Source organism: Sceloporus undulatus, chromosome 6 (genome assembly GCF_019175285.1).
Source record: "Sceloporus undulatus isolate JIND9_A2432 ecotype Alabama chromosome 6, SceUnd_v1.1, whole genome shotgun sequence".
Lineage (NCBI taxonomy): Eukaryota > Metazoa > Chordata > Lepidosauria > Squamata > Phrynosomatidae > Sceloporus > Sceloporus undulatus.
Genome location: NC_056527.1, coordinates 97,549,804 through 97,574,763, shown reverse-complemented (window position 1 = coordinate 97,574,763; position 24,960 = coordinate 97,549,804). Strand labels below are relative to the sequence as shown.

The 24,960-nt window shown below is 42.1% G+C and overlaps 2 protein-coding genes across 6 annotated transcripts in view; one reads left to right on the top strand and one right to left on the bottom strand.

Moving 5' to 3' along the window:
• The first annotated feature begins 161 nt into the window (after positions 1 to 161).
• Positions 162 to 16,130, top strand: RCN3 (reticulocalbin 3). 5 transcript variants are annotated; one of them, XM_042476648.1, is made up of 7 exons: positions 162 to 265; positions 4,299 to 4,542; positions 7,792 to 7,985; positions 10,422 to 10,594; positions 11,368 to 11,428; positions 11,705 to 11,904; positions 15,966 to 16,130. In XM_042476648.1, the coding sequence occupies exons 2-7, from the start codon at positions 4,310 to 4,312 to the stop codon at positions 16,074 to 16,076; spliced, it is 972 nt and encodes a 323-aa protein (XP_042332582.1). In that variant the 5' UTR covers positions 162 to 265; positions 4,299 to 4,309; the 3' UTR covers positions 16,077 to 16,130. The 5 variants fall into 5 exon arrangements, with proteins under 5 accessions (XP_042332582.1, XP_042332584.1, XP_042332580.1 ...); XM_042476650.1 differs by lacking the exon at positions 162 to 265 and adding an exon at positions 2,020 to 2,140; XM_042476646.1 differs by lacking the exon at positions 162 to 265 and adding an exon at positions 2,238 to 2,289.
• A 1,504-nt stretch (positions 16,131 to 17,634) lies between these two features.
• Positions 17,635 to 24,960, bottom strand: part of LOC121935087 (nitric oxide synthase interacting protein) — a 7,501-nt gene continuing 175 nt past the window's right edge. Inside the window, exons 1-8 of the mRNA XM_042476203.1 lie at positions 24,547 to 24,960; positions 23,903 to 24,008; positions 22,240 to 22,321; positions 20,799 to 20,940; positions 20,369 to 20,481; positions 19,697 to 19,884; positions 19,452 to 19,560; positions 17,635 to 17,862 (exon numbers count right to left, since the gene is read on the bottom strand). The exon at positions 24,547 to 24,960 is cut by the window's right edge and continues 175 nt beyond it. Coding sequence (XP_042332137.1) covers positions 17,791 to 17,862; positions 19,452 to 19,560; positions 19,697 to 19,884; positions 20,369 to 20,481; positions 20,799 to 20,940; positions 22,240 to 22,321; positions 23,903 to 24,008; positions 24,547 to 24,616 — 882 coding nt within the window. The 5' untranslated portion in view covers positions 24,617 to 24,960 and the 3' untranslated portion in view covers positions 17,635 to 17,790. The remainder of the gene's footprint in view (positions 17,863 to 19,451; positions 19,561 to 19,696; positions 19,885 to 20,368; positions 20,482 to 20,798; positions 20,941 to 22,239; positions 22,322 to 23,902; positions 24,009 to 24,546) is intronic.

Here is a 24,960-nt window from a genome sequence, read left to right as displayed (position 1 = left end):
TTGGTCCAGGGAGGGTCCCAAAAGGAGATCCCACCCAGAGCTGGGAGGAAGATGAATGCAACTTTTTTGTGTCAACGTGGCGCGAAAAGGCCGGTCCCAGAGCCCCACGGCCACGCCCCTCGGCCATTCCCGGCCTCCTATTGGCTCCTGCAAGGAGGAGGGGCGTGGCCTGGGAGACACTAGTGAAGCTGAAGATGAATCAGTGCCACATTTTGAGCTTGGATTTTGCAAGAGGCAGAGCTGGTGCTGCAAGTTGGGCAAGGAGGTAATGGAGGGCTCCCAGTGGGTTGGGGATGATGGGTCCCTTTTAAGGAAACTCAAGGCTTTGGAAAGTTCCCTTTGGTGGGACATCTCTTCCTAGGGGTGCAGAAATAACCCGGTTTCACCCCGCTTTAACTGCCCTGGCTCCATGCTGTGGCATTCTGGGCATGGTAGTCTGTGGTGCATTAAAGTGCATTAAAAATGCTGCCCATGCATGCATCAGATCTCTCTGCTGTACATCACTTTCAGGAAAGTGTGGTTGCATAGAGTACAATCTCAGCATGTCTTACTAATGATGACAGTTCAAGTGGTGTCAAACTGGATTCTTTCTGCAGTGTGGATGCAGCCCCAGAGTGGCCATGCTGTTCCAAAAGGAACGAACTAGGAATGTAGTCCTCAGAAGGATCTTTCCCAGGCTTTGGGATGACAGGATTAAAAAAAGGAGATGGAGGATATTTTGGGTGAGTTAGGAGATCCATGGAGCATCTCATGGGAGAAGAAAGGAGTAATAAGTAAGTTTATCTGTCCATACTGCACATACTGCATGTAATAACAAACTATATCTTGCCACCAAAGAGGAGCTGGTGTTGTGTGCCTTCAAGTTGCTTCTTAAGGTGAACCTATCATAGGGTTTTCTTGGCAAGTTTTTTCAGAGGGGGTTTGGCATTGCCATCCCCTGAAGCTGAGAGAGTGTGACTTGCCCAAATTCCCCCCCAATGGGAATCACTGCACTAGAGGCTGTATGTATGTTCTGTGCCTTCAAGACTCTACACCACTTTAATGGCCATGGCACAATGCTATGGAATGCTGGGATCTATAGTTTGATGCAGCACACCAGTTCTCTGGTTTTGGTTGTTACGTGCCTTCAAGGCATTTCTGACTTCTTTGGTGATTCTAAGGCAAAGCTCTCATAGGGTTTTCTTGGCAAGTTTTGTTCAGAGGGGGTTTGTTGTTGCCATCCTCTGAGGCTGAGAGAGTGTGACTTGCCCAAGGTCATCCAGTGGGTTTCCATGGCTGAGCCAGAGTTAGGAAGGGCAAAGGAAGCCAATTCTGACTCCAGAAATTAACCTGTGAGTATGCATGAGTTCACTATGAGTTCACAGTGAATCATGTCTCACCTTAACAGATATGAGGGGTGCAATTTGTGCAAGTGCAAATGTGATGTTCTTTGGGATTATTGTGGGAAATCTTAGGGTTTAGACAGTGCAGTAGCCAGGATTTGGATGGAGAGGAGAGAACTGAGTATTTCAGGGAGCATCCTCATGGGTTCTAAGCTTACAACTTCATTATGTAGAGAGGTCTTATGGCACTTTTGAGACTAAGTGAAAGAAAGAAATTGGTAACATGAGCTCTCGTAGACTTAATTCTACTTCTTCAGATGCATTTGTCCAAATGCATCTGGGAAAGTAGATTTAAGTCTATAGAAGCTTATGCTACCTACTTCTCCCTTTCACTTAGTCTCAAAAGTGCTACAAGATCTCTCTACATACTGATTCTACAGACTAACACAGCTATATTTTTGAATTAAGCCAGACTTTATACTGTATCATGGTTGGTAGGAGAAAAGACTGCTGTGTATTTTTGTGCCCTGGAGGGATGCACCTTTGTATCTTTATAAAGGAGTTGGAGAAAGCAACTTTTGGAAGGCTGGCAAAATGAACATGTGCTAATGGCTGGACTCTGTCTTTCCATGTCACAAATTTAGCACACAGTGGTTTTGCAATAGCAGAGCGGGTTCTCTGGTACTTGTGGTGGCAGCGGGAGGATGGCATCAAAACAGGACTTGGGCAGAACTCCACAACACCTTGATCAGTGGAATCAGGGGGGACCCTAAATGTAGCAGGGGTACCCTACTAGGGATAAGTCCAAAAGTCTAAAGGTTTGTGCAAAGGATAGGAGTGGTTAGTAATTCTTGATGGGCCCAAAGGATTGCTTTTGATTTGTATTCCTCATGTCCTGTTTCTCCATTAGGGTCCATTTTCTGAGCTAGGATGCCAGTTCTTCAGCTGCTTCCTTTTGAGAATTTCAGTATGTCGTTTCTTTGAACCTCTTTTTCAGGGAGAAGGTTTACAGGGGTGGTCCAAGAAACCATTTTTTAAAAGTCTGGCTTCTAAAGGGTTTTTGCCACGTGGGGGCAGAAACTCTCTTCTGGATTTGGCATGTTCACTTTACTTCCATTTAGAGGCAAGCAGTAGGAGTTGGCTTGGGTTTTGCACATTTCGTTGTTGCCGGGGTGGTTTGGAAATGCAATGGTAAGAAGCGTGAGGGGGAATACTTTGATGGAGACCCAGGAAAAACTCCTTTTGCTGGTCGTCCAAGCAATTTGGCATCAGATGGCTCTGCTTTGTCCTGCAACCCAGGAAGTAATGCCAGTGTTCTGAATCTGCTGTCACTTTGATCCCCAATGGCTTTCTTCTGAAAGGATTTTGGGACAACTTTAATTGAGCTGCCTCCAGGAATTGAACATTCTGTATTTTGGGCAGCACAGTTGGGAACTGGCCTAGTTCTCTGCTGCTGCTGGGATTACCGGGTTTCTTATTTTTGCCAGTTTTGCCCTTGGAACACCAGGTGCAGGTTTTATTTTAGGTCCTTCTTTTCATCCTGCCATGCCCACCCCCAGATTGGTCTGAGATCCTTAGATTTCAGGTGGTTTGGTGGTTGCATGGGGTTAAAATATGTGCAAGATCAGAAGCCAGGACTCTCAGGTTCTCTTAAGGGTGGGTGGATCAAAACCTCTTGATCTTCTTTGAAAGTGAATGCGTGTGTGTGAGAGGCTGGGACAGAATCAAAGTAATGGAACTACGTCTTAGATAAATGTGGACTCTGTGTTCTTAGTTGTGGGAGAGACACCTGAGGATGAAAGCAGATGGTTTGCTTGGGTTGTCTTTCCAGAATCCTTTTGGAGCCAGCAGGGTGGTTAAGAGTACTGAACTAAGACTGGGAAGAACCTGGTTCAACCCTGAATTCACAAAGCTCACTGGGTAACCTTGGACCACTTGTGTAATCTCAGCCCAGCCTACCATACAGGGGTGTTCTGAGCATGAATTTTCTTGAGGGAAGAAGGCCTGCATAGGGGTTCCTTGAGAAAAGAGTGGGATATAAATGTAATAAATAAGTGCATGTTTAAAAAGAACATAGTGGGATAACATCGGTAATACTCTGAGCTTGAAAATGTTACTTTTTTGGATCACTAGTTGCAGCATTCTGGAAGTTGTAGTCCAAAAGGAACATCTCCAAGCTTTATTAGTAGCAATGGGAGAAACAGACAGTGGTCCACTTCCTAACACATGGATTAAGATCTATTATTATTATATCATCATCATTATCATTATGATTGCATCATTCGATACTGCTGATGTTGGTTCATTTAGTGTTAATTGTAATATAGCACATCAGAACACATAGTGCTTCAAACAGTGGAAAAGATCCTGCCCTAAAGCATTTAATAAACAGAAGAGAGAGAGATGTGGCAGGAGTTAATGGGAAAGTACTAGGCAATTTTTTGATCTTTCTTGCAAAATAAGGCTTGGGAACTAGAAGCTTGTACCAAAAGCTCAATGGAAAAAGTGGGTTTGGTGTAGGGATCTGGAGGTAGTAAGAGAGTTGAGTTGTTTCTTGAGTCAGTTCTATGGGTTTACAAGGGAGGGAGCAGATATGTTGGGATTGGTGGAGCTGGAGGAATGGAGATCATAGGTAGAGATGCATTGGGATTTGCAGTTTGTAAAAGATAGTGAATCATTGGAGAATTTCAGCGGTGAAAAATAAGCAGACCTTGGGAAATTTAAATTTTTGGATTAGAACTTATAAACTTCAAAAAAACGAGTATCCTGGCTAGCTGGGGGATTAAGAGTACTGTATTGTGAGTCAAAAAAGTAAGTTTTCTGAGATCTGACAAGAAGTCTGGTTTAAATTGTCTTGCCAAGTCCCTGACTTGAAAGAAGAGCCACATTTCGTCCTAGTTCGAGCAAAGTGAAATAACTTGCGAGTAGGCATGTGGACCTCTCTCCTTGCTGACCATGTTCTTTATTTTCCCCCAGAGTTGCACACAATGACTTGGCAGAAGAGTCTGTGTTCCTACTGGCTGTTAACTGTATGCATCATGTGGGTCCTGGCCAAGCCGCCCCCTGACAAGAAGGATCGGGTCCACCACAGCCCAGATCTCAGTGACCACCTCCACGACGACACCCAAGATTTCCAGTATGATCATGAAGCCTTCTTGGGCAAAGAAGAGGCCAAGACATTCGACCAGCTGACTCCTGAAGAGAGCAAACAGCGCCTTGGGTAAGAGGAAAATCTTGTGCATCCCACCATTGTAATGGAAAATGATGGAAGTAATCAAATCATAAAGTTGGAAGAGACCACAAGGGCCATCCAGTCCCAACTTTCTGCCATGCAGGGATACCCAATCAAAGCACTCTGCCAGATAGCCATCCAGCCTCTGTTTAAAAAACCTCCAAAAAAGGAGACTCCACCACTCTTGGAGGCAGCATGTTCCACTGGCAATTAAGTGAAAAATATTGCATTCTAGGTTGTGGAGAAACAAAGTTTCTGGTCTCCTAGATGTGTGAGCAGTCACACTCTCACAGACTAACAGGGTCAAAGGCATACTTCCTCTAAAAAAAGAGTCACCATAAGTTGGATTCAAATTGAAGGCATATTACAGCAATAAATACCAAATATGGACAACACTCTTATGATGATTTTGACTTAAAACTCCCACCAGCCCTTACAAATATTAGTAGTAGTGAAGGATTATGGGAGTTACAGTCCAGCTACAACATGATCAGCACAATTGACCTACCCCTGCATTACATAAATGTGCTTAATTAGCAATACTGATTTTCTTGACACAGGAAGAAGGTCACCCTAGCGCTGCATCTTTAAAGCAGCTTCAAATTAGTGTTGATATAGCTGCCTTAACAAAATAAGAAAATGTTAAAGAACATTGCAATTTAACGGCCATTTATGAAACCACAACAATTTGGAAGATGGGAAACATTCTGCTCAGATTTCTGTAGATAGAAAGTAGATTTGGGCTGTAATGGTTTATGGCTAGATGACTGGTAGTAGATCAGCAAATGTTCCAACTCCTAATTGACTGATAATAACAACAGTTTAAAAACATTTTACCCCTAAATTAAGTTGTCATGATTATTATTTTATTCATTTATGCCCTACCTTTCTCCTAGTAGTGGGACACAAGTGGCTAACAACATTTTTAAACAATATGGGTTAAAAACACCTGTATTGTTGCTGAAAAATAATACCTGAGAGGAAGAACCCATTAATTTTATTCTGCCAATAAACAGAAAGTCCTGAGCTGAATTGAGATACCCTTTACATTAATTCTTAAAGTAAACCTATTATATTGCCCCAGGCTCCAGTTGGTGGATCCTGGGGTTGTTATTATAAAAGAACCATAGATCCTGCACATGCTACACTTGCTCATCTGTATCATAAACTCCATCATATCAGCAAGAAGCAATAGTTCTTTTCAGGAGTTAAGTCTTGGATATGACTGGTTGAGTGCCCACAAAGAGCACTATGTTAGATATAATAGAACAATTTGCCCCTGCTAAGCATGTATTTGTTGTTCTTTAAAGCAGGCCAGAATTCTGATTTTTTGGAACTACGCCCACCCTACCTTTAGTTTCCTTAAGACATAAAGTTTTCTGCCCAGTAGAGCAGAAAACTTAACTGGACAAAGAGATATTCTGCCCAGAACTAGTGAAACAGAGTGACACAGTGGTTTAATGTGACCAAAGCTTGGAGAAATTACTTTTTGGAGTAGAGTTGGCCCTGCTGGCTGGGATACTACCAAAAGGTAATTGCTTGAAGCTCACAAAGTAACTTTTGAAATTCTGTTTAAAACAGTCTGTCTCAAGTCAGTCCTTTCTACATAAAAGAAGTTTGGATGTTGCAACTCTCCAAACATTGAATTGGAGTTCCCAGCAGTCCTCACCATTGGGCACCTGGGATTATAAACATCTGAAGGGCTACACAGTTTACAGGGGCCATCTCTGAGATAGAACCATGGAAAGGTTGCTGTAGGCCATACAATCATTGGTTCTATTGTTAAACTCATCACCATCTTTGGTACAGTTTGATGCAACTTGCTAAGCAGCTTGATGCAACTTTAACAGCCTTGGCTCCATCTTGTGGAATCCTTGATTTTGTACTTTGGTTAGGCACTTAGAATTCCCAGCTAGAGAGCTCTAGTCCATTTCCTTGACTTAAAGCACAGCAGCACTTGAGAAAATTTCAAACCCCACAAAAAATTACAAATCTTAAAATTCTGTAGGATGAAGTCATGGTAATTTAAGTGGCATCAAATATCTATAACTTTACTGTGCAATACACTCACCACACAATTCTGGGTACATTCTGGGAGATTCTGCTGCATATTCCAAACTATACACTTTGTTCTCATGGAACATTGTACTACCTATAGCATAGGCAGTTGTTATAGAAACTGGAATCCAAAAAAGTAACTTTCATGGAGCCTTGGCTTAGCATACTCATGCAAATGTGCATACAGAGAAAGATCGGCAAAAGGAATAAACCTTCCAGTTTTCTTCACAGCTCCCTTGAATCCTTTGATGTACACTGAGCTTTGTCAAGGTTGGACTCGGAGTGGGTTCAAATTATCCCATGAGTTAAAATAACTTTCAAATGGTATAGATATTAGCAAGTCAGACTGAGACTAAAGACACCAAGGGTGCATCTACACTGTAAAAATAATGTAGTTTGACACCATTTAGTTATGGCTTCATTCTATGGAATCCTGGAGTTTGTAATTTTGCAAGGCTTTGGGTCACCTCTGCAAAAGAGTGCTGGTGCCTCACAAAACTACAAATCCCAGGACTCTGTAGGGTGGGAGTCATGGTGTCAAAATTCACTATTTCTACAATGTAGATGCACCCCTAGATTCAAATTGTACCCTACCCCAAGTGTAAAACTGACTGGGTGTCAGTTATTCTCTCAGCCTGACCTGTGGTGCATGGTTGTGGTGAGAATAAAGCAGAAAGAAAAAGAGCCATCTAAACTTCTTTGAGTTAACTGCTGAAAAAGAAGTGAAGAAATGTCAACAATAAATAGATAGAAAAATAAATACAGATATCCTGGAGGTATTTTGAAGAAAGGTGGGACATAACTGTAATAATTTAAGTGATCCCATTGAATTTAAGTCCTTTGTCTTTTGGCCTTGAAGCTCTTTTGTTGGCCTTAGAGAAACTTTCTTAGCTTAGCCTACCACACAGGACGGCTGAACGGATAATGCAGAATAATATCCCTCTGTAGGTAGGTGTCCTATACCTCTGCCCCTGGCAATCATACCATCCAATGCTCTGTATTATTTCTACATGGCATGATGGAGATATTTTGGACCACAAATTCAATAATTCCTTACCAAAACATCTTGTTGGCCAAAGGTTCCTCACACTGTCTTAAGGAATATATATATTAAGCCTGGGAGATACCTTGGTGACTATACGCCTGAATATTATTTTTTTTATTTTATCCTCTCTGCAGGAAAATCGTAGACCGAATCGACAAGGATGGGGATGGCTTTGTGACGCAGCCTGAACTGAAGGATTGGATCAAGCACACTCAGAACCGCTATATTTATGAGAATGTGAACAAGAACTGGAAGGACTATGACAAGGATAGCGATGGCCGTATCACCTGGACGGAGTTCAAAAATGTGACTTATGGTCACTATGAAGGTGTGGATGGAAGAAGAAAATTGGGGAGGGAAGATTGTGTGGGAAGAATAGGCTGCTTGGGAGATGTACTTTCTAGTCTAGTTCTTGTGGTTCTGTTAGGGAAAAGGGTGATACCTGGACAGGAGCATACATGCAAAAACACTTGTGAGTAAGCAGTTATCCAAAAGCTTTGAGGATACAGTGGGGCAAAATACTGTCTATACTCAGCAAGGTTGGGGAATTTTTTGCACTCTGGCTGTTTTGGGGTTACAACTTCTCACAATTTTAAATCATGCTGGATGGTGCCAAAGGAAGATATAGGCCAAAACACATTAAATGCCAGAGGTTCTCTGCTGCCTCTGTAGTGTAGGGATGGACTTTTTTTCTGAGCCCATAGGGCCTCCCAAGGGTGTAAAAATGGATTAAAAATTAGGTTTTTGTGGGTTTTTTCCAGCTATGTGGCTGTGTTCTAGAATAATTTTTTCCTGACGTTTCACCTGCATCTGTGGCTAGCATCTTCAAAGGAAGATTTTTCCATGACCACATAGCCCAAAACACCCACAAAAAACTATGGATGCCAGCCATGAAAGCCTTTGGTTAAAGAATTGCCATCAAATACCCTCTGCATGGGGTATTTTAGCCACATTTGAGGCCCTCCTTTGGACATTTTAGGCTCAGGGAAGTCCTCTGTCAAAACTGGAATTAAACCAGAAGTGACTACTGTACGCTTCATGTTTTGAAAAAAGATCTCTCCTGCCCTAAAATATTCTAGTGGAGCCTAAAAACATGGCAAAAATGCCTTCAAAAATGTTCGATTTTTGTAGTGATAGGGGCATCCCCCCCCCACACAGTTTGCTAAATGAACGAATGCTAGCCTCTCACTGTTGCCTGCTCCTGATTTAGTACAAGGTAAGGGGATGAGAACCAAAATGTTGGCATATGGTTGAATACAGTCTATTAGAGTGTGCTTGGGGAGGCTTTAGAAGGGGAGGTTAAACAGATTTTGAGGAGTTTGGCTGGTTTAAGTTAAACTCTCTTTACATGTACAGTTATCTGGGGATAAGAACCACTCACCTCTTTCATTCTGTTTATGCCAGCAGGTTTATAGCAAGGTTGGCAGTTGGACACAGAAACAAGTGTTTAACCTGATCTGCTTCCTCTTACTTGGTTGTGGCTTGCTTACCAGCATTTTGGGAGCTGGCTGAATATTCAGGCTGGCATGCTGCCCTGAGAGAGAAAGGAAACCATGGGTTTCTTTCTGCCTCTGTTTCTGGCAATTTTGCCTTCTTCTGGAATCAGCTGTGAGAAAGCTGCCTGAGTCTCAAACACTTAGGTTTCAGCAACTGGAGAGGTACAGATGACTTACAAGGCAATTGTTGATTGTCAAAGGGCTACATTTAACCCATGGACCACTAGCATCTGATCACTGAATGAGCAAAGATATGCATAACAGTAATGTTGTATCTCACAATACAGAAAACATTCAGAGGTAGCTGTGTTGGCCATTTAACAAATGCAAACAAAAACCCATCAGTGATAACTTTATTGGCCAACTGAAATGCACAATGTACTTGTTGCAAGCTTTCAAAGCTCCATGGGCTTCTTCATCAGGCAAGATGTTACAAACCAAACAGGAGAAAAAATAAGAACAATTGAAGCTGTTAGTCAGATGCCTGCATGTTGTTTCAGTCTGGATTGCAAAAGAGGGGTTCCTGTTGAGATTCAAATGGACTTTAAATTTTCTGGACTTTTAAAATCTCCCTATTGCCGCATGACCAGGAGGAGGAGGAGCCTGCTTGCACAAAATATATCCTCCCCAGTATACCATCTTTACTAAGGACTGAAACAACATGCAGACATCTAACATCTCCAATTGTTTTTCCCCCGTTCTGTTTGGTTTGTAACATCTTGCCTGAAGAAGAAGCCCATGGAGCTTCGAAAGCTTGCAATAAGTATATTGTGCATTTTAGTTGGCCAATAAAGGTATCACTGATGGATAACAGTAATGGTGTCACCTTTTGTATGCAAGGCGGGGAACTTCCAAGGGTTGGGGGCCCACAGTAAACTACCAGAAGATGTTGGAGGGCCATATGCCACCCCCCACTCTGCCCTCACACTAGATAGTTAAAAAAAATTAATGACCCTGAATGTCCTTCCCACCTCTTAGGGTGAATGGAGGATAATTTGCCTTGTATTCGGTGCCCCCTTGGCCATTTTAGGCACAGAAGAGGCCATTGTTGCTAGAGGAAGTCAAGTGGTGTCAATGTCTAGGTGATTTCCTTTTACAAAAAGGGCCTATTTGGGGACTAAAATAACTAGGATAGGGAGAACTGGTGAAATTACTCCCCGGTTTGTAGTTTCCAGGACCTAAAAAGGGCCTCATGGGACTTCACCATTGATTGTATGATCTCAGTCTACTCTGGGCCTCACAGCCATTCTCATCTTTGCTTCCTTTAGGAGAGGAGTTTGGTGACATTGAAGACAAGGACTCCTACCGGAAAATGTTAGCCCGGGATGAGCGACGGTTCAAGGCAGCTGACAAAGATGGGGACATGAGTGCTACAAGAGAGGAGTTCACAGCCTTCCTCCACCCTGAAGAATTTGACTATATGAAAGACATTGTGGTGACGGTGAGACTGGTGTCATGGATTCTTTGGTGAAGAGAAAGATTTGGCGAGGTTGGGCTATTTTATATGGGTTACAACTCTCACAATCCCCCAAGGTCCAAACTGAGTAGGTAATTCTGGGAGCTGTAGTATAAAAAATGATCTTAAGAGCTAGGTTTTGGTAGCCTAGATAAGGGACATTTCCCCTTTCTACCAAACCTGATTTCATGCGTTGCATGCTTCAGTACAGTATCTCTATAGAAAGAGAATGCCTAAATACAAATGTGTTCACTTCCGCCCTTGAACTGCACAGCACTTCTGACCCAGTTGGTGTAAATCAGTTAGAAAATATAATATACTACAGAGAGAATACATATATAAAATAAGAACAAAACCAAATAGCTGCATTACAAAATAACATGCAAAAAGAAAGATTAAATCTAGCATTTCATTTGGATCATACTTAGATCAGATGCGGTTTAGGTTAGTTACAGTTAAGTTCCAATTGTCCAAATCTGTTAGTCCCACCTAGAATAGAGGCACTGAATCATTCTTACTTCTAAAATAAGTATTTATGTTACTGATTCAGAGGTCTGTTCTATTTCTGACTAGCCATTGGATTAAGCCTGCTGATCTCAGGGGTTCTGCTCAAGGTTTGAGTAAGTCTAGAGCCATCCCTATGCTACATTTTTCACACACAGATGTATGATGTGATTGACATGCTTAAAATATAAATATGTTGAGTCCAAAACCTTCCACTTACTTTTGCTAGCTGCCCTCTTATTTTATTTTTCCAGGAAACCATGGAAGACATAGATAAGAATGGAGATGGTTTTGTAGAAGTGGATGAATATCTTGGTAAGAAAAAAAGGGGGGTGCACTGTTTTTTTTTAATTTGCTTTGTCCTAGAAAGTAGACTAGTCTGGGGAAAGGGTTACAGGTCTTAAGGGGAGAAGGAGAAGAAACTTCACTTCCATTTCTGCTTTGAGTAACAACTTACTTCATCTGCAGATTACCAAGGACACTACTTTGGTTTCTATAATCATTAGGATTGGTGGGCAAGATGCCCTTTACATATATATACACACATCTGTATATGCAATCATATCTTGGCATTTTATGTCTCATGACCAGGTGATATGTATTCTCCTGAAAAGGGACAGCCAGAACCTAGCTGGGTGATAACTGAACGTCAACAATTCTTGGACCATCGGGATCTTAATAAAGATGGCAAAATGGATCGGGAGGAGATTGGACACTGGATCCTGCCACCAGACTATGACCATGCTGAGGTGGAATCAAAGCATCTTCTTGTCCACTCAGATGTTGATAAGGTAAACTGGACAAAGGGAAAGGAAATGCAGTGAGAGGTTTGGAAAAGAAATATATTCAGTAATATTTGGGCTTGTTTTTTTAATTTTCTGAAGCGGGGGGAGGAAGTGTTTTAGGCATATTTGGATGCATTGGCCTCCTTCCACTGAGATGTTTTGGACAATAACTCCCATCATCAGACAGCCAATGTTATGCTGTCTGATAGGAAGAGAGCTACATTTCATGTGAGGTAGACTATATTAGAACATGGGAGGCCAAGATTTAGTTGCTGGTGTTACGAGGATAATAGAGTTGAATTTTTAAAATTCCTAGTAATGTCTAGCCTAAATGTCTTAAAGGCACTTGACCCTGTCTGATCTTAGAAGCTAAGCAGGGTCAGCTCTGGTTAGTAGTACTTGGATGGGAGATTAAATTAATACCTAAAGCAAACAGTTTCATTTATATACCGCTTCATACTGAACTAACAGTGTCTAACCAGTTACAACTGTAAGCTAATTACCTGGTGCTGTAGGCTACATTTAATAGGAACTGCCAGAAACCACCTCTGTGTATTCCTGGCCTAAGGGAAAACTGGTGAAATTCATGGGGGGCTCTGTAAGTCAATAGGCAGCTTGATGGTGGCACACATGCGCTGGTGGAATAACTTTAGCCTCACATTTGGGAGTGTTGTGGGGATCTGGTCCTCTCTGACAGCCCTAGATTTTAATATATTCTTTGCAATATATAATAATATATTTTTTTCCTGGTTGGACTATCTATTTAGGAATTGCATATGTGATTCTTGTAGGAGAGCTGTTTATTTACAAAACTATTTCAGAGAGAGGTGAACTTGGAATGGAGAAATGGCAGGAGAGGGGGTGCTTAACCATTGCTTGTCTGCAATTTTCTTTTTGCTTTGTATTGACTGCACTTGCTCCTTATAGGGTGTTCTGTGCAATACATATACTTTGGGAAACCCTATGGGGAAGGTGCTGTTACAAGAAAAATTAAATGTAGGGAAGAGATTAAGTACCTCATTTCACCACCTCTCCATGCCTGATTCTATTCTTTCAGAGCTGGGTGTCTTAAAAACAGCATCAGTATACTAATGGGGGATGACCTTACTTCCCTCTGCAGCATCACCAGTTCAGCTGCTCTTATCAATTAATGCAGCAGCCATTTCAGGAAAAGCAGTGCCCTATCATCCCCAGATGCAGCTAGTCCTCCTGCTGTTGCTTGTCATGGCCATCCTGTCTTGACCTTAGCCAATTTTCCAGGACTGTGAAAGACAGAAACTAGGCTATAGCTGCTAAGCAACCCTAGGACCTCCTCTGTCCCTCCAAAGTCTGTGCTAATACATGAGGTTCTTTCACAGGCCCTCAGAACCATTACACAAGCCCTGTGTGAGTGAAAAGTTCAGTTCTTTAGTGAGAACACTGAGCAGCCTGTCTCTCACCCTGCAGCTTACTGGAATAAGAAAATAGAAGGGGTGGGCAGTTGTCAGAGAGAAAAAAGGGGGGACCCAAAAGGGAATAAAGGGGAAGAAAGTGGGAGTATTCAAAAAAAGAACAAGGGATTGATCTTGATGTTTTGACTGGTGGCCCTTGACAGATGTCCCACTCAGGAAATGTGGCCCTTGACAGAGTAATGGCTCTACTGTCCTCAACTGTTTTCCTAAGCATAGCACATAGTCCAGTCCTATCTATGGGTCCAGGTCTGACCAAGCTTAGTTACTGAGTTGAGCTCCTGCCTGTTTACACATTCTGCCTGTGGTACACATCAGTAAACACAGCCAGATATTCTGGAACAGAATATTTAGAGCAATGATATTCATTCCTGGCTTTGACATCCTTTTCAGCTCCCTGATGTCAGACAAGACCCAGATTTCATCCCAAAGAGAAAATATTTCAATTTCCCCATTAAATGAACTCATCAGGATTAGGACATATCTTGTGTTGCCATTTTTAGCACCTCGGCTGAAAATATCCTCCTTTTTAGCAGGGGAAGGTCAAAACCAGGATTTCTTAAGGATTCCTTGCCTCTGGAATAGGTGTATTTCTTGGCAGGGATAAAACTATTCTCCAGTTTTTAAAAGTTAAAGCAGGGTATGAGTACACATAAATAGGTGTAATGGGCCTACTTTCAAATCTAGTGGATGTTTTTGCCCAAGGCTGTGACTTGTTAGTAGCCCCATGTGGCATACTGTCCATTTCCTAACCATCTTAACCATTTCCTAACTGCACATTTCAAAAACACAAAAGGAGAGAGGCTTCAAACTTGGCTACTAAGCAGCCATTACATTATATTCCTAGATAGGGTTGGTAAAACATCTGCCTCCCCACGTTTATTGCCTCCATCTGTCAGTGTAAAGCTGCTGATTTTATATTCGGCTGTCCCTGTGTTTTATTATTGTATTGTTTTATTTTTAATACACAGTACACCACCCAGAGAACTCCAGTTGGTAGGTGGTTTAGAAGGTCAGGCACTGCATCCATCCACAGGCAAGCCCCATCCAGCATGTCCATGCACTGTGGGACTTGCAAGTCCAAATCTTCTGGAGGATCACCCCCTGACTTAGAATATATTATCAGTCCATGGTCCATCTACTAAAACACTAGGCCACTTTGGGCATAACTGTTTCCTGTGAGAGCATCCCATAGTACTTTTGGGGTCTACCTCTCCAAAAGGAGGGGCATGAGATGAAGATCAAACCTCACAAGCCTGTGACCCATACTCATCAGAAGGTCTGCAGTCGGTGCTACTATGAGAAAAGACACAAAAGATGTACCAGCAGAAGCTGCAGTTTTACAGGTTCCAAAGACCTCCAATCCATACAAAAAATGGAGTGCAGAGATCTAAACTAGTTCTGGAGTTCATGTAAATTATTTTTGTTGCATTGGGAACAAGATGCATTTTAACTTTTTAAAAAAATCATCCACATGTGACCACGTCTCTTTCCCTGCTCCACAGGATGCAAGTTTTAAATAATTCTCCTCCTATGATTCCTTATTTTTGTATGGAAGTGATTGGGTGGGCAGGGTGTTGTAACAGTAGGATGGGAGCAATTCTTGATCCCCCCCCCCCTTTTTTTAACATTTCACCCTCCCTGCTACCCCAAATTACTCCAATGCTGCTATTTTATACATAATTAACTAACAAGGTAAAAACAATTGGGGTTGCACAATTTGGAATAAATAATTTGGGATGTAATTGGGGTTGTAATTTTGTGCTTCTCTCCTCCCTTCCTGTTTTTATTTTTTTGCCTTCTGCCCTGCCCTCCCCATCTCAGGATGAAAAAATAACCAAAGAAGAGATATTGGACAATTGGAACATGTTTGTGGGGAGCCAGGCCACCAACTATGGCGAAGATTTGACAAAGGAGCATGATGAGCTGTGATCAGAACAAATGGGGGAAGTGCGTTGGAGCATCCTCCTTCAAATGGGGGTGGGGGAAGCACACTCCAGGAGGAAATGGTTTCCTTATTTATTGGTGTGAGGGCCTGCTTATGTTTTCTGACAAGTTAGGATAGCTGGCATACACCTGGGTGGTTTTCTATATGATCCATTCTTGCTCTTCCTATCCCTTCTCTCCCCCAAACACTGTGAAGCTTTGCCATACTTACAAAGATATCCCCACCTCCAGAAATTAAGAAGAGGGAGATTAAACATCTCTCACCTACTACTTCCAACACAATGTTCAATCTATTTCACAAGGGCTGGTCTGTATTTTTGTGTTCACCCTGTTATATCTATGGATTTCAAGGCACCTGTTTATTTCCTCCAGCGTTTTTCTGATTGCTTCTCTAAGGAGCAAACTCCATTGCCTTCAGATTGCTGCCTTCCATTTGGTACCAGAATCCATATTTACCTTTCAGACACTAATGTGGAACCTCATAGGGGGCAAGCAGCTGAAGGGGACTGCTAGGAGCAGAAATAAGACAATAGGTTGGAATTATCTTCTCCAAGTGCTATTTTCCCATTGATATCAAAACTGTTAAGGGCTGCATTTATGCAATATGTAGATAGGCCCAATCCTTGGACAAATGTTGTACCTGTAGTTCCTCTTTTTACCCTTCCTCTCTAGGATGGAAGGCTTTCACTGGAGGAATTCATGGAATTTTTCTGGAAGAGTTTTAACAGCACCAAAGAATATGAAGAGACAATCAGTCAGCTGATGCCCCACCAAGAGCTGTGACCTTATAATTGTAACATTCTGGATTATTAATTAAACTTTTTTCCACCCCCTCAATGTTTTGTGGTATAGACTGGACTGAAGAGGAAGCAGTAGGATAAAGGACAGAAGAGAGGGCAAGATTTTTTTTAGAACAACCACACCATCAAAACAAGGTCCTTTTTCCTTGCTTCAGTTGTGTCTCAATACACTGTCATTTAGCCTTGCTGTGCATTTTGAGCCAGAATGGTTTTGGAGGGTATTTTCAAAGACAGCAAGAATTAGTGAAACCCAACTCTCAACACATTGATGACCATGACTAGAAGTCCAGGATTTCTATTTTGAAAAGGATGAAAAACAGTACTTGCAGTCTCTAAGAGAAATTCATGGCTACTATACTCCCTCTCTTATAGACATTCAAAGGAGGCATCTTGTCTAGGTAGATTTAGTGGGGAGTTTGTGACAATTGGTTAACCAGGCTTCCCTAGGCTTCTCACAAAGCAGGTACAACTACCCACACTCTGAAATATTATTTTCCCCTCTCTATAACAAGAAGAGATGGGGAATCAAGTTCTGCATTAACAGATCCCTTGAACTGCTAGTGCTTGTTATGAGTAACTGCTGAATCTAGAACCCTAATAAAAAGGAGAGGAATGTTACTGGGAAAGAGGAAACATGGGGTTTCAAGGAATGGATCTCCTCACACACACATTCTTCCCCATTTCAAACTTGTCTTCAGAATCTTAAAATGCAGGATTGCATACTCATCTTTTCAAAGGGAATATACATACAAGCCAGCAAATACTAATGTACACTCCAACCTTGGGCATATTTTTAAAAGGTTATTGCATTCTATGGGATTGAGAAGTAAGGATTTGAAATAGGACTTAAATAATCTACAGGCACCAGATCCTGTCTTATCTTGGAAGCTAAGTAGGGTCAGCCCTTGTTAGTACTTGAATGGGAGACCACCAAAGAATACCAGGTGCTGAGGAAGAAACTGGCATAATCACTCCTCTGTATTCCTTGCCTAAGGAAACATAAAATTCATGGGGTCACCATAAGATGACAGGTGACTTGGAGGCACATACATATACAAGGGTGTCAGCCAAGCAAGGTGTAGTGCTTTGAATGTTAGAGTAGGAGTCCAGGAGATTAGGGTTCCCATCCCCAATCAGCCTTAAAGGAAAGCACTAGAAAACCTCTGAATAAATATTTGATAATGTCACCATAAACAGAGTCAACTTGAAAGCACATAACGGGTGCATAGGATTGCAGGTTTAAAGTTATTAATACCATTTGCCTTGATTTGCTAAGAAACACCAGCTGGGAGAACATACTGACAGAGCTGGATGTTGACCATACTTTATTATAGCAAATTGCTCTTTTGAGTTACAAAGTGCTTTATGTTACATGAGGCTTCTGACATACACACACCTTTTTTTCCTTTTAGATCTCTTTTAAAAACTTAAACCCCTGAAGATTGAAGTTATACAGGATTAAACAAAGGTTAACCAACTGGACTCCTAAAAGAAACTTAACCAAACACTTTAAAAAGGAAATATTCTCTCACACACACCAATACATAAAAACAGCATTTATTTACAAAAATTACAAAGACTACAATATTGTTATCTCTTTCAGTTTATATGCACTATATGCTGTTTGAGGGTAGCAGATCATCACCAGGACAAAAAGGCAAAAATACCTCCTCTGAGAGGACAGTTGTCTGAGAGTGTTAAGCTTGCATAACTGGGCGGGCTTTCTTGGCCTCCAGTTCCACACCTGAACCTGCAAATCCTGTGCCACCCTAGAAGAAGAGAGAACTCTAGTGAGACAAGATTGGGTGGCAATAAGTGAAGGTCTGTGGCTATCCTTTCTTTGTTTATAGAATTAGAAAACATATAGTCTGCCCTCCACATTTGTGGGTTTGGGGCACAAGACCCCTGCAAATGTGGAAAAACCGCAAATAACCCCCCCCCCCAACATGGAAGCCAGTCAAAGGGACAGGTGGATGAGGCAAGAGGACCAGGGGCCGACACTCCTCTTTTTGCCCGCCCTCCAGTCCCTTTAACTATTTCCTCACCCCTTTCCCAGGGAGATGGGTGCTTGCTTTCCCCAGATACTGATCCACCTGGGAAAGTGATGGGGATGGATCCATCCCTCCAAGACTCTTTCCTGAGCGGATGGTTGCCTGCCTTCCCCAGATATCCATCCGCCTGGGAAAGGGTGACTCGGAGAGGCAGCAATGCAGCCAGGAGAGAAGAGGGGTTGGCACACACAAGCTTCCCAGCTTTTCCTTCCTGGGCTCCCCAAGGGGAAAAATACAGGAGGGAGTAGGAGCGCACATGAATGAGGCTTTGACCTCACAAACAATCAAAAACATGAGTGTCAAACCCATAAATGTGGAGGGCCAACTGTATTCTGTTCAAGCTTCTTTAAACAGATTACTGGAATAACTTTACTGTCATTCTCAGAGCCTGAAACAGTTTTCTTGGACTACGATTCCCCACAACCAGCATTGGCACAACAGTAACTTCTAGGCTCTTAGACAAACAACTGGTAAAAGACCCTTGCCTCCATTTTTAAATGCCACTGCTATAACCTCTGAAGGAAAGAAAAACAGCCAGCATCTGCAAGATTCTATCCCTTCTCCAAAGCCATCCCTTTTTCTTTACGTGTCCTAAATTGTAAGTCTGAGAGCAAGGAACTGTCAAATTAACTATTTGTTATCCCCTCTGGGAAATCTTTTGGTTGAAGGGTGGGGTATAAATACTCTAAGCCAATTAAGACATGCAGCAGGATAAAAAATCCATTTATCTTCACTGAATGGATTAGATCTTAAACATGTAAATAAGTAATTGATGGTGCTATATGAAAGATGTTTGTTCAGGAATTACCCTGTAGAGACTGCATCCCAAACGAACTAAAGAACTTAGTAAAACTGAGACAAACTTAATGTGTGGAACATGGCCCATAATCAGTGTCACAGGTTTCTGAAGCATAAGATAAGTTATTCCAAAGGTACAGCTGAAGAGCTGCATCTTGGGGCATCTTGGGACACCTTCTGCTATCGGATAAATAATAGGTCAAGATGCAAATCATTTCTCAGATGCTAAAGGAAGGCTAGGCAACTGTCAGGAGTTCAGAGGCCACACTGGTTCCCCTTCAAAAACCACACACCCTATCCTTGACTTCTCGTGTTTATTTTATTGGTCAAAATGCCCTGTCAGAGTCTGAAGGTCAATAATGTCATATTTCTGACCTCTTCCCCCAGGCAATTTAGGCCAAGGAGAGGCCTTTTTCTATCCTGAAAGCAAGGCATGAAGGCAGTGAATTGGAGCCAATATCTGAAAGGGTATAGGGTTTATATTCCTAGGTTAAACAAGTCACTCTCACCCGCTGTAGGACAATTATATCCTTTTCAGTCAGCTTCTCCCCATTCATTGGATCAACCATGTCCTTTTTGATGAGTTTCTCCACACACTCCAGAGTGACCACAGAGCCCCTGTTAAAAAAAAGGGCATGCTTCATATTCTAAACAGAAGACATGAATGACTATAATTTGACATTTATTGCCCCAAAATTGTCACCCTCTATTTGACATGCTAAAATCTCTCAGTCCAGAAATCCCAATCACTCACGATGGACGGAGTACAGCACAAGGGACAGAGTTTCCAAGCATGTCTCGTGTGACTGCACAGACATAGCGGTCTTGCCGGTTGATAAGCCCTACACGATCCACACTAGGGTCAACAGGGGTGAAATGCACTGGAATCAGGTCCTTCAGCTTCAGGGGCTTCCTGCTCATGGGACAATACACACACTTGTCCTGGAATGACAACATCAAGGCAACTAAGGAGGAAGAACTGGTAGATTCTTGAGAGAAAGAAAGAGTAAAAGATTAGAGGATCAAAATATCAAAATACACCCAAAGATCCTGCTTTGAGATTTATAAAATATTCAGAATTATCTAGTCCAATCTACCAAGGCCATTAAAATATAAAGTTACATAAATTCTCTGAAGTGAGAGGAAAAACCTGGTAGTTGAAATTTTGAATGAGGAGCCCAATCTCCAAGAAGCCATGACAAATAAACTAATGAAAAGTGCAGACATGCTCCAAATCAGATGAACAAGCATAGGAAAATGCAGCCCTTCAGATGTTGCTAGACTGGAACTTCTACCATCCCCTCAACCTCAGATACAGCTGATGAAATTGTAAACCAACAACACCTGGAGGGAAACAATTTGCCCACCCCTGTACTGGAAACTGGGCAATAAGTGAGCCTGTAAAAGGAATGGCAAAAGAACGCACTGGCTTTGGGATGACTTTGGTCTTGGCCTCAGGGGTCAGTGAAGGGATCCAGAAGCTGGGCAGTTTTTTGTCTTTGTCTTTGTCTTCACTGCTGGGTCCAGGTTCAGAATCTCCTGCAATTCACAGAACAATGGTAGCTGTGTTAGAAGACCTACCACTTTCCAAGCACACCTGAAATAGCAGGTAGAACAAAAGCATCTATGCAGCAGCAGTAACACTGAAGAGCATCTGTAAGCTGCCAAAAGTCAAAATGTGGGGCTCTTCCTATCAAGAATGGTGACATTTGTTTGTTTCTGGGGCTCTGTCTTTGGAGCACATGTGGGGAATAAACCTTGTAGTATAACCTGCTCCATCAAGGGAGAAGTAAATATTTTGAAACTTCTTCATACAGTCTTGTTCCCACCCAGTCTTCTCCTCTGCCAACATTTACCTGACGTACGATCAAAAGGGTTGAGAGGCTTGCTGACGATGCTTAGTTCTTTGTCCAGGAAGCTCTTCACCTTGGATTCTTTGGCAGCTTTGCTCAACTCTGCCATCTCTGCCTTTTTCTCATTCTTCTGCTTCTCATAGGCCTGCCAGTGCAAAACACTGACATCAGCACCTTTCCCTCAAAACCAGGACAAACTATGGGGGAAATTTCTGCTCCTCCTCTACTATTCTGCATGCTGCTATAATCTATACTCTTAAATCATTTAGAGACTGCATTATTTTAAGTGATATACAAAAAATATGAATAATAAAAAATAAACAACAGAAGTGGCCCACTCCTTGTTACAATATCATGAGGGATGGGTGAGGGGGACAAAACTGGAGGGAGAGCAGGCCTTGTTAAAGGAAGATAGCAGAAAGAACAGGCATATCCATAGATGAGACTAAGCACAGACTAGCCCATTCCACAAAATGTCTTCTGAAAGTGGGGTGTTTGGATAAGGAGGAGCTTGACAGGAGGCAGATGAAGAAGCTGTATTATAGGTGAAAGACCCACTGATTCCTAGGGGACAACCAACACTAATGGAAGAAACAGGTCTCAAGGACACCTGACTCAGTGCTGCCAACATAGCTGTATCAAGAGAATATGCCCTACCTGGGTGATGAACTGACAGACTACCTGAACCATCAAAGGGAAGAACTCTTTACAGCAGGGATGGGAAAGCACAGCTACCAGATGGAACCCAAAATGCACATTTGCAGCCTCCAAAGACATAGGATCTCCTGCAAAGCCCCTCCACAATATCAAACTAGCCCCAAACTGCTGAAAGCATACCACAAACTCTCAAAAAATGGCTGTTTACCTTCTCCTCCCACCAATCAAATCATTAGGAAGCCTTTGCCTTTTGGCCACACATGAAACCAGAAGTGATGTGATATCAATGCGCTGATAGCACATTGGTACAGTCTACAGAGAGGAACGGGAAATATCTTGTAAACTTTTTTCAGTGCTTTTGAATAGGCTGTTAATTGAATCTTGCAGACCTTATTAGCCTAATATTATCAGTGGATTCTGGTTCTCAGAGGTGCTGGAGAGAAAGTGAAGCAGAGTCCACCTCACCTCTTTCACTGCCCTGAATTAGGTCTGCAGTGGCAGTTAGGGAACATCCATTCTTGAAAGTGCATTAATGAACACCAAGCCTGTATGACATGAACTAACCTTCTTCATGTTGGCTCTCAGAGAAATAATGTGTAACTGGAATTTCTTGGTGGCAACAAAGAGAAGATATATCACACCCCACAGATATTTCATTTGATCACCTTTCAATTCTGAAGCTGCATGCCCTGCAACTTCTGCAAATACTGGTACAGTGCTTCACTTTCCAATCAAGCAGATAGATGTATACTCCCCAGATTAGCACACTAAACATTCTCTCTAGTACCTTCATCTGCCGAGCAATCTCTTTTTTCTGATGTAGAATGTACTCTAGAATAGCTTCTTTTTCATACAGATATCCATCAGGGCTGGAGAGAAATGAAAAAGAGAGTGAACAATGAGAATCACTTTTAAACATTCCACGTATCTATGACCCTAGGAGCTGCCAATCATGACGAAAACTTCTATACCTGTCATCTATGATACTCAAGGAGACTGTTAATACACATAGCTCTGGAACATGTCCAGCCACTATGAATGTAGGGTAGGAAAGGGGAGCATTTGGTTCTCCAGAATGTTGGAACAACCAACATCCAGAAGTCCCAACCAGAATGGAGAAACACAAGGAACTATGATAGTTATAAACCAAAGCTTCTAGGAAACAAAAGGTTCCCCGCCCTGATGTAGGATGATGGTGTTTCTATGTGGCAGCTAAAAAGGGGAAAGTATATACATAGTCTACATGCAGGTGCTGAAAACCAGATAGGGGGCAGAAAAGTGCATTCCACAGGCCTCATTTTGTACCCTGGATGTGCCCCAGGAAACTCCCTGAACCCTTAAAAAAAACTAGGCATTTTGCTTGTTCCTCAGTAAAAACACAGTGGAATGAGTCCTCCACTCCCCATCCCCTTTAACTGTATTGGGAAAATTGACTTGTTTTTCAACAAAATGTGTGGCATTATGTCATTTCCAGTCACACTGAGAGAAATGGAATGTCTCATGGGTGAGGATCACAGGGGCAATGGCTCCCACTCCCTTCACAGTTGCCCATCTCCGAGGTACTGATTTTATTTATATCCTGCCTTTCTCCCAAATAAGACACAAGGCAGCTCAAAATAAGGCAGGGGAAAATAGTGTGATGAAACCTGCACAATTCAGGATGACCATATCCTTGTGTGTTTATATGCACATGAGAGGAATCCATTGAGTTTTTCTGGGAAAATATTTTTACATCATTACTAGGGCAAAAATCAGGGATCCCAATGGTGCCATGTCTCCTTCCCAGAAGTCCTTTGTTACTGCTTCTCCTTTCTTCATCTTGCCCATACCCACTTCCCTATAACAATCTCATCCTCATTCCTTCTCATGATCCTCATCCACATCAAAGAACCTTAATTCCTTGCACCTATGTTTATGAGAAACAGTGGACACTGGTTCGCAAATGTATGCAAATCCTCAGGTACACAGAGCAAAACACTCTCTAAACAAATCCAACATAAAAACCAATACACCACGAAATAAAATGATCTTCAACTAAGACTTCCTTTTACATGGGAAGAAGAAGTTCTAGATTACTTTATTTAAAAAAAGACTGATCTGGGTTTAGGTCACAAACAAATATTTTTAGCAGCAATTCAGCATCTGCGAAATGGGATGTAATCACCTCCTGGGCTAGTCAACAGAAAAAGAGGCGAGAAACACTGTACAAGGATATGCATGAGAGAGAGCTACAATTAGTTCATCAGATATAGGTAGAAATGGAAAAGAATAGTTTCATTTAGTTTCTTGAACAGTGAGAAAGACAACTTTTTGGGGAGGTGTTACAGATCCAAGCTTAGAAATCCAGTGCTTTATTATTAAAAAGTAAAAAGGGCATATACTTTAAAAGCATAACAGATATTTGGTTTGATTAACTGAACAGCCTCCAGTGAGCCCCACCAGATATTTACGTCACAACAGGGTCCTTGCAAGGCTGCAGAGAGAGGCAGCAGCAGTCAAAGTCCTTGACAGCATCTTTGCTCAGACGGACATTCTGGGTGCCATATCCAGAGGCAGCTGGGGAAACAGAGAAGGAAATGGTCACAGAAAGCCCACTTCAACCAAAAACAAAACATGTTCTGCAGGGGAAAAATGTAATTGGTAGACTCCCTGGCCAGTAAAGACTAGACTGCTGAGCTGAACACCTCAAAGTCATGGAGAGAAGAGGAATCATTTAGACTGGTTTCCATCTGAATTTCAATAAAACACCAGGATGGTATTAGTCACTCCTCAGGGTGTGCCCAATACTTCAGAATGGCTTCTCCAGAAAGTGACATGATCATAAGCAACCATACTAATTATCTCCACATTTTTGACCTTCATCTTCATATTAGATAGGTCTTTAACATGCCATAAACACTTTGTTGTTTAATCTGAAAAATTACCATGTTCTGCCTCAATCTCAGCCAAAGTTCCTATTTCATGCAGAATCATCATCGATCTTTAGGTTCTCACCTGCAGTCCACGCACAAAAAAGAGACTTCCTCCCATTCCTACAGCACTGCTCACATGCTTCCATGAGATTCTATAGCCCTCCAGAAAGGTGCATCCTCACCTGTGTCCTTCTTCTTTTCATGGTAAGTATAGACAGCTCCTGCTGTGCAGTTCTTCCCATGACGTGTCATGGAGGCTTAGTTGGCCAATCCAAGAGGCCAGTAGCTTCTTCCTTTCCTTCTTCCTTCAAGAAAGGAGATGTTTTGGTTAAGCCAGAGCCATCACAGTGCTAGAAGCGGGAAAGCTGCCTTGGTGAAGGATGCAGTAGATAAAACCAGCACTTGCTGAAATTACTTTTGGATTTGAGCTCCCAGTATCACCAACTTGCATGCTAATAAAGGATTTTGAGAACAATAATCCAAAACCAAATAGCTTTTCCAGCCTCTGGGCAAACATCACATCTGGAAGCATGGAGAGAGAATCGAGTGGCTGGGCAGAAAGGTCCACAGAAACATTTCTACACCTATTTCCCCCT

Coding starts and splice junctions, on each gene's coding strand:
- RCN3 (XM_042476646.1), top strand. CDS start 2,253: ATGCCAGTTCTTCAGCTGCTTCCTTTTGAGAATTTCA. Junction 7,986..10,421: donor GACTTATGGTCACTATGAAG/GTGTGGATGGAA, acceptor TGCTTCCTTTAG/GAGAGGAGTTTGGTGACATT. Junction 11,429..11,704: donor AGAAGTGGATGAATATCTTG/GTAAGAAAAAAA, acceptor TCTCATGACCAG/GTGATATGTATTCTCCTGAA.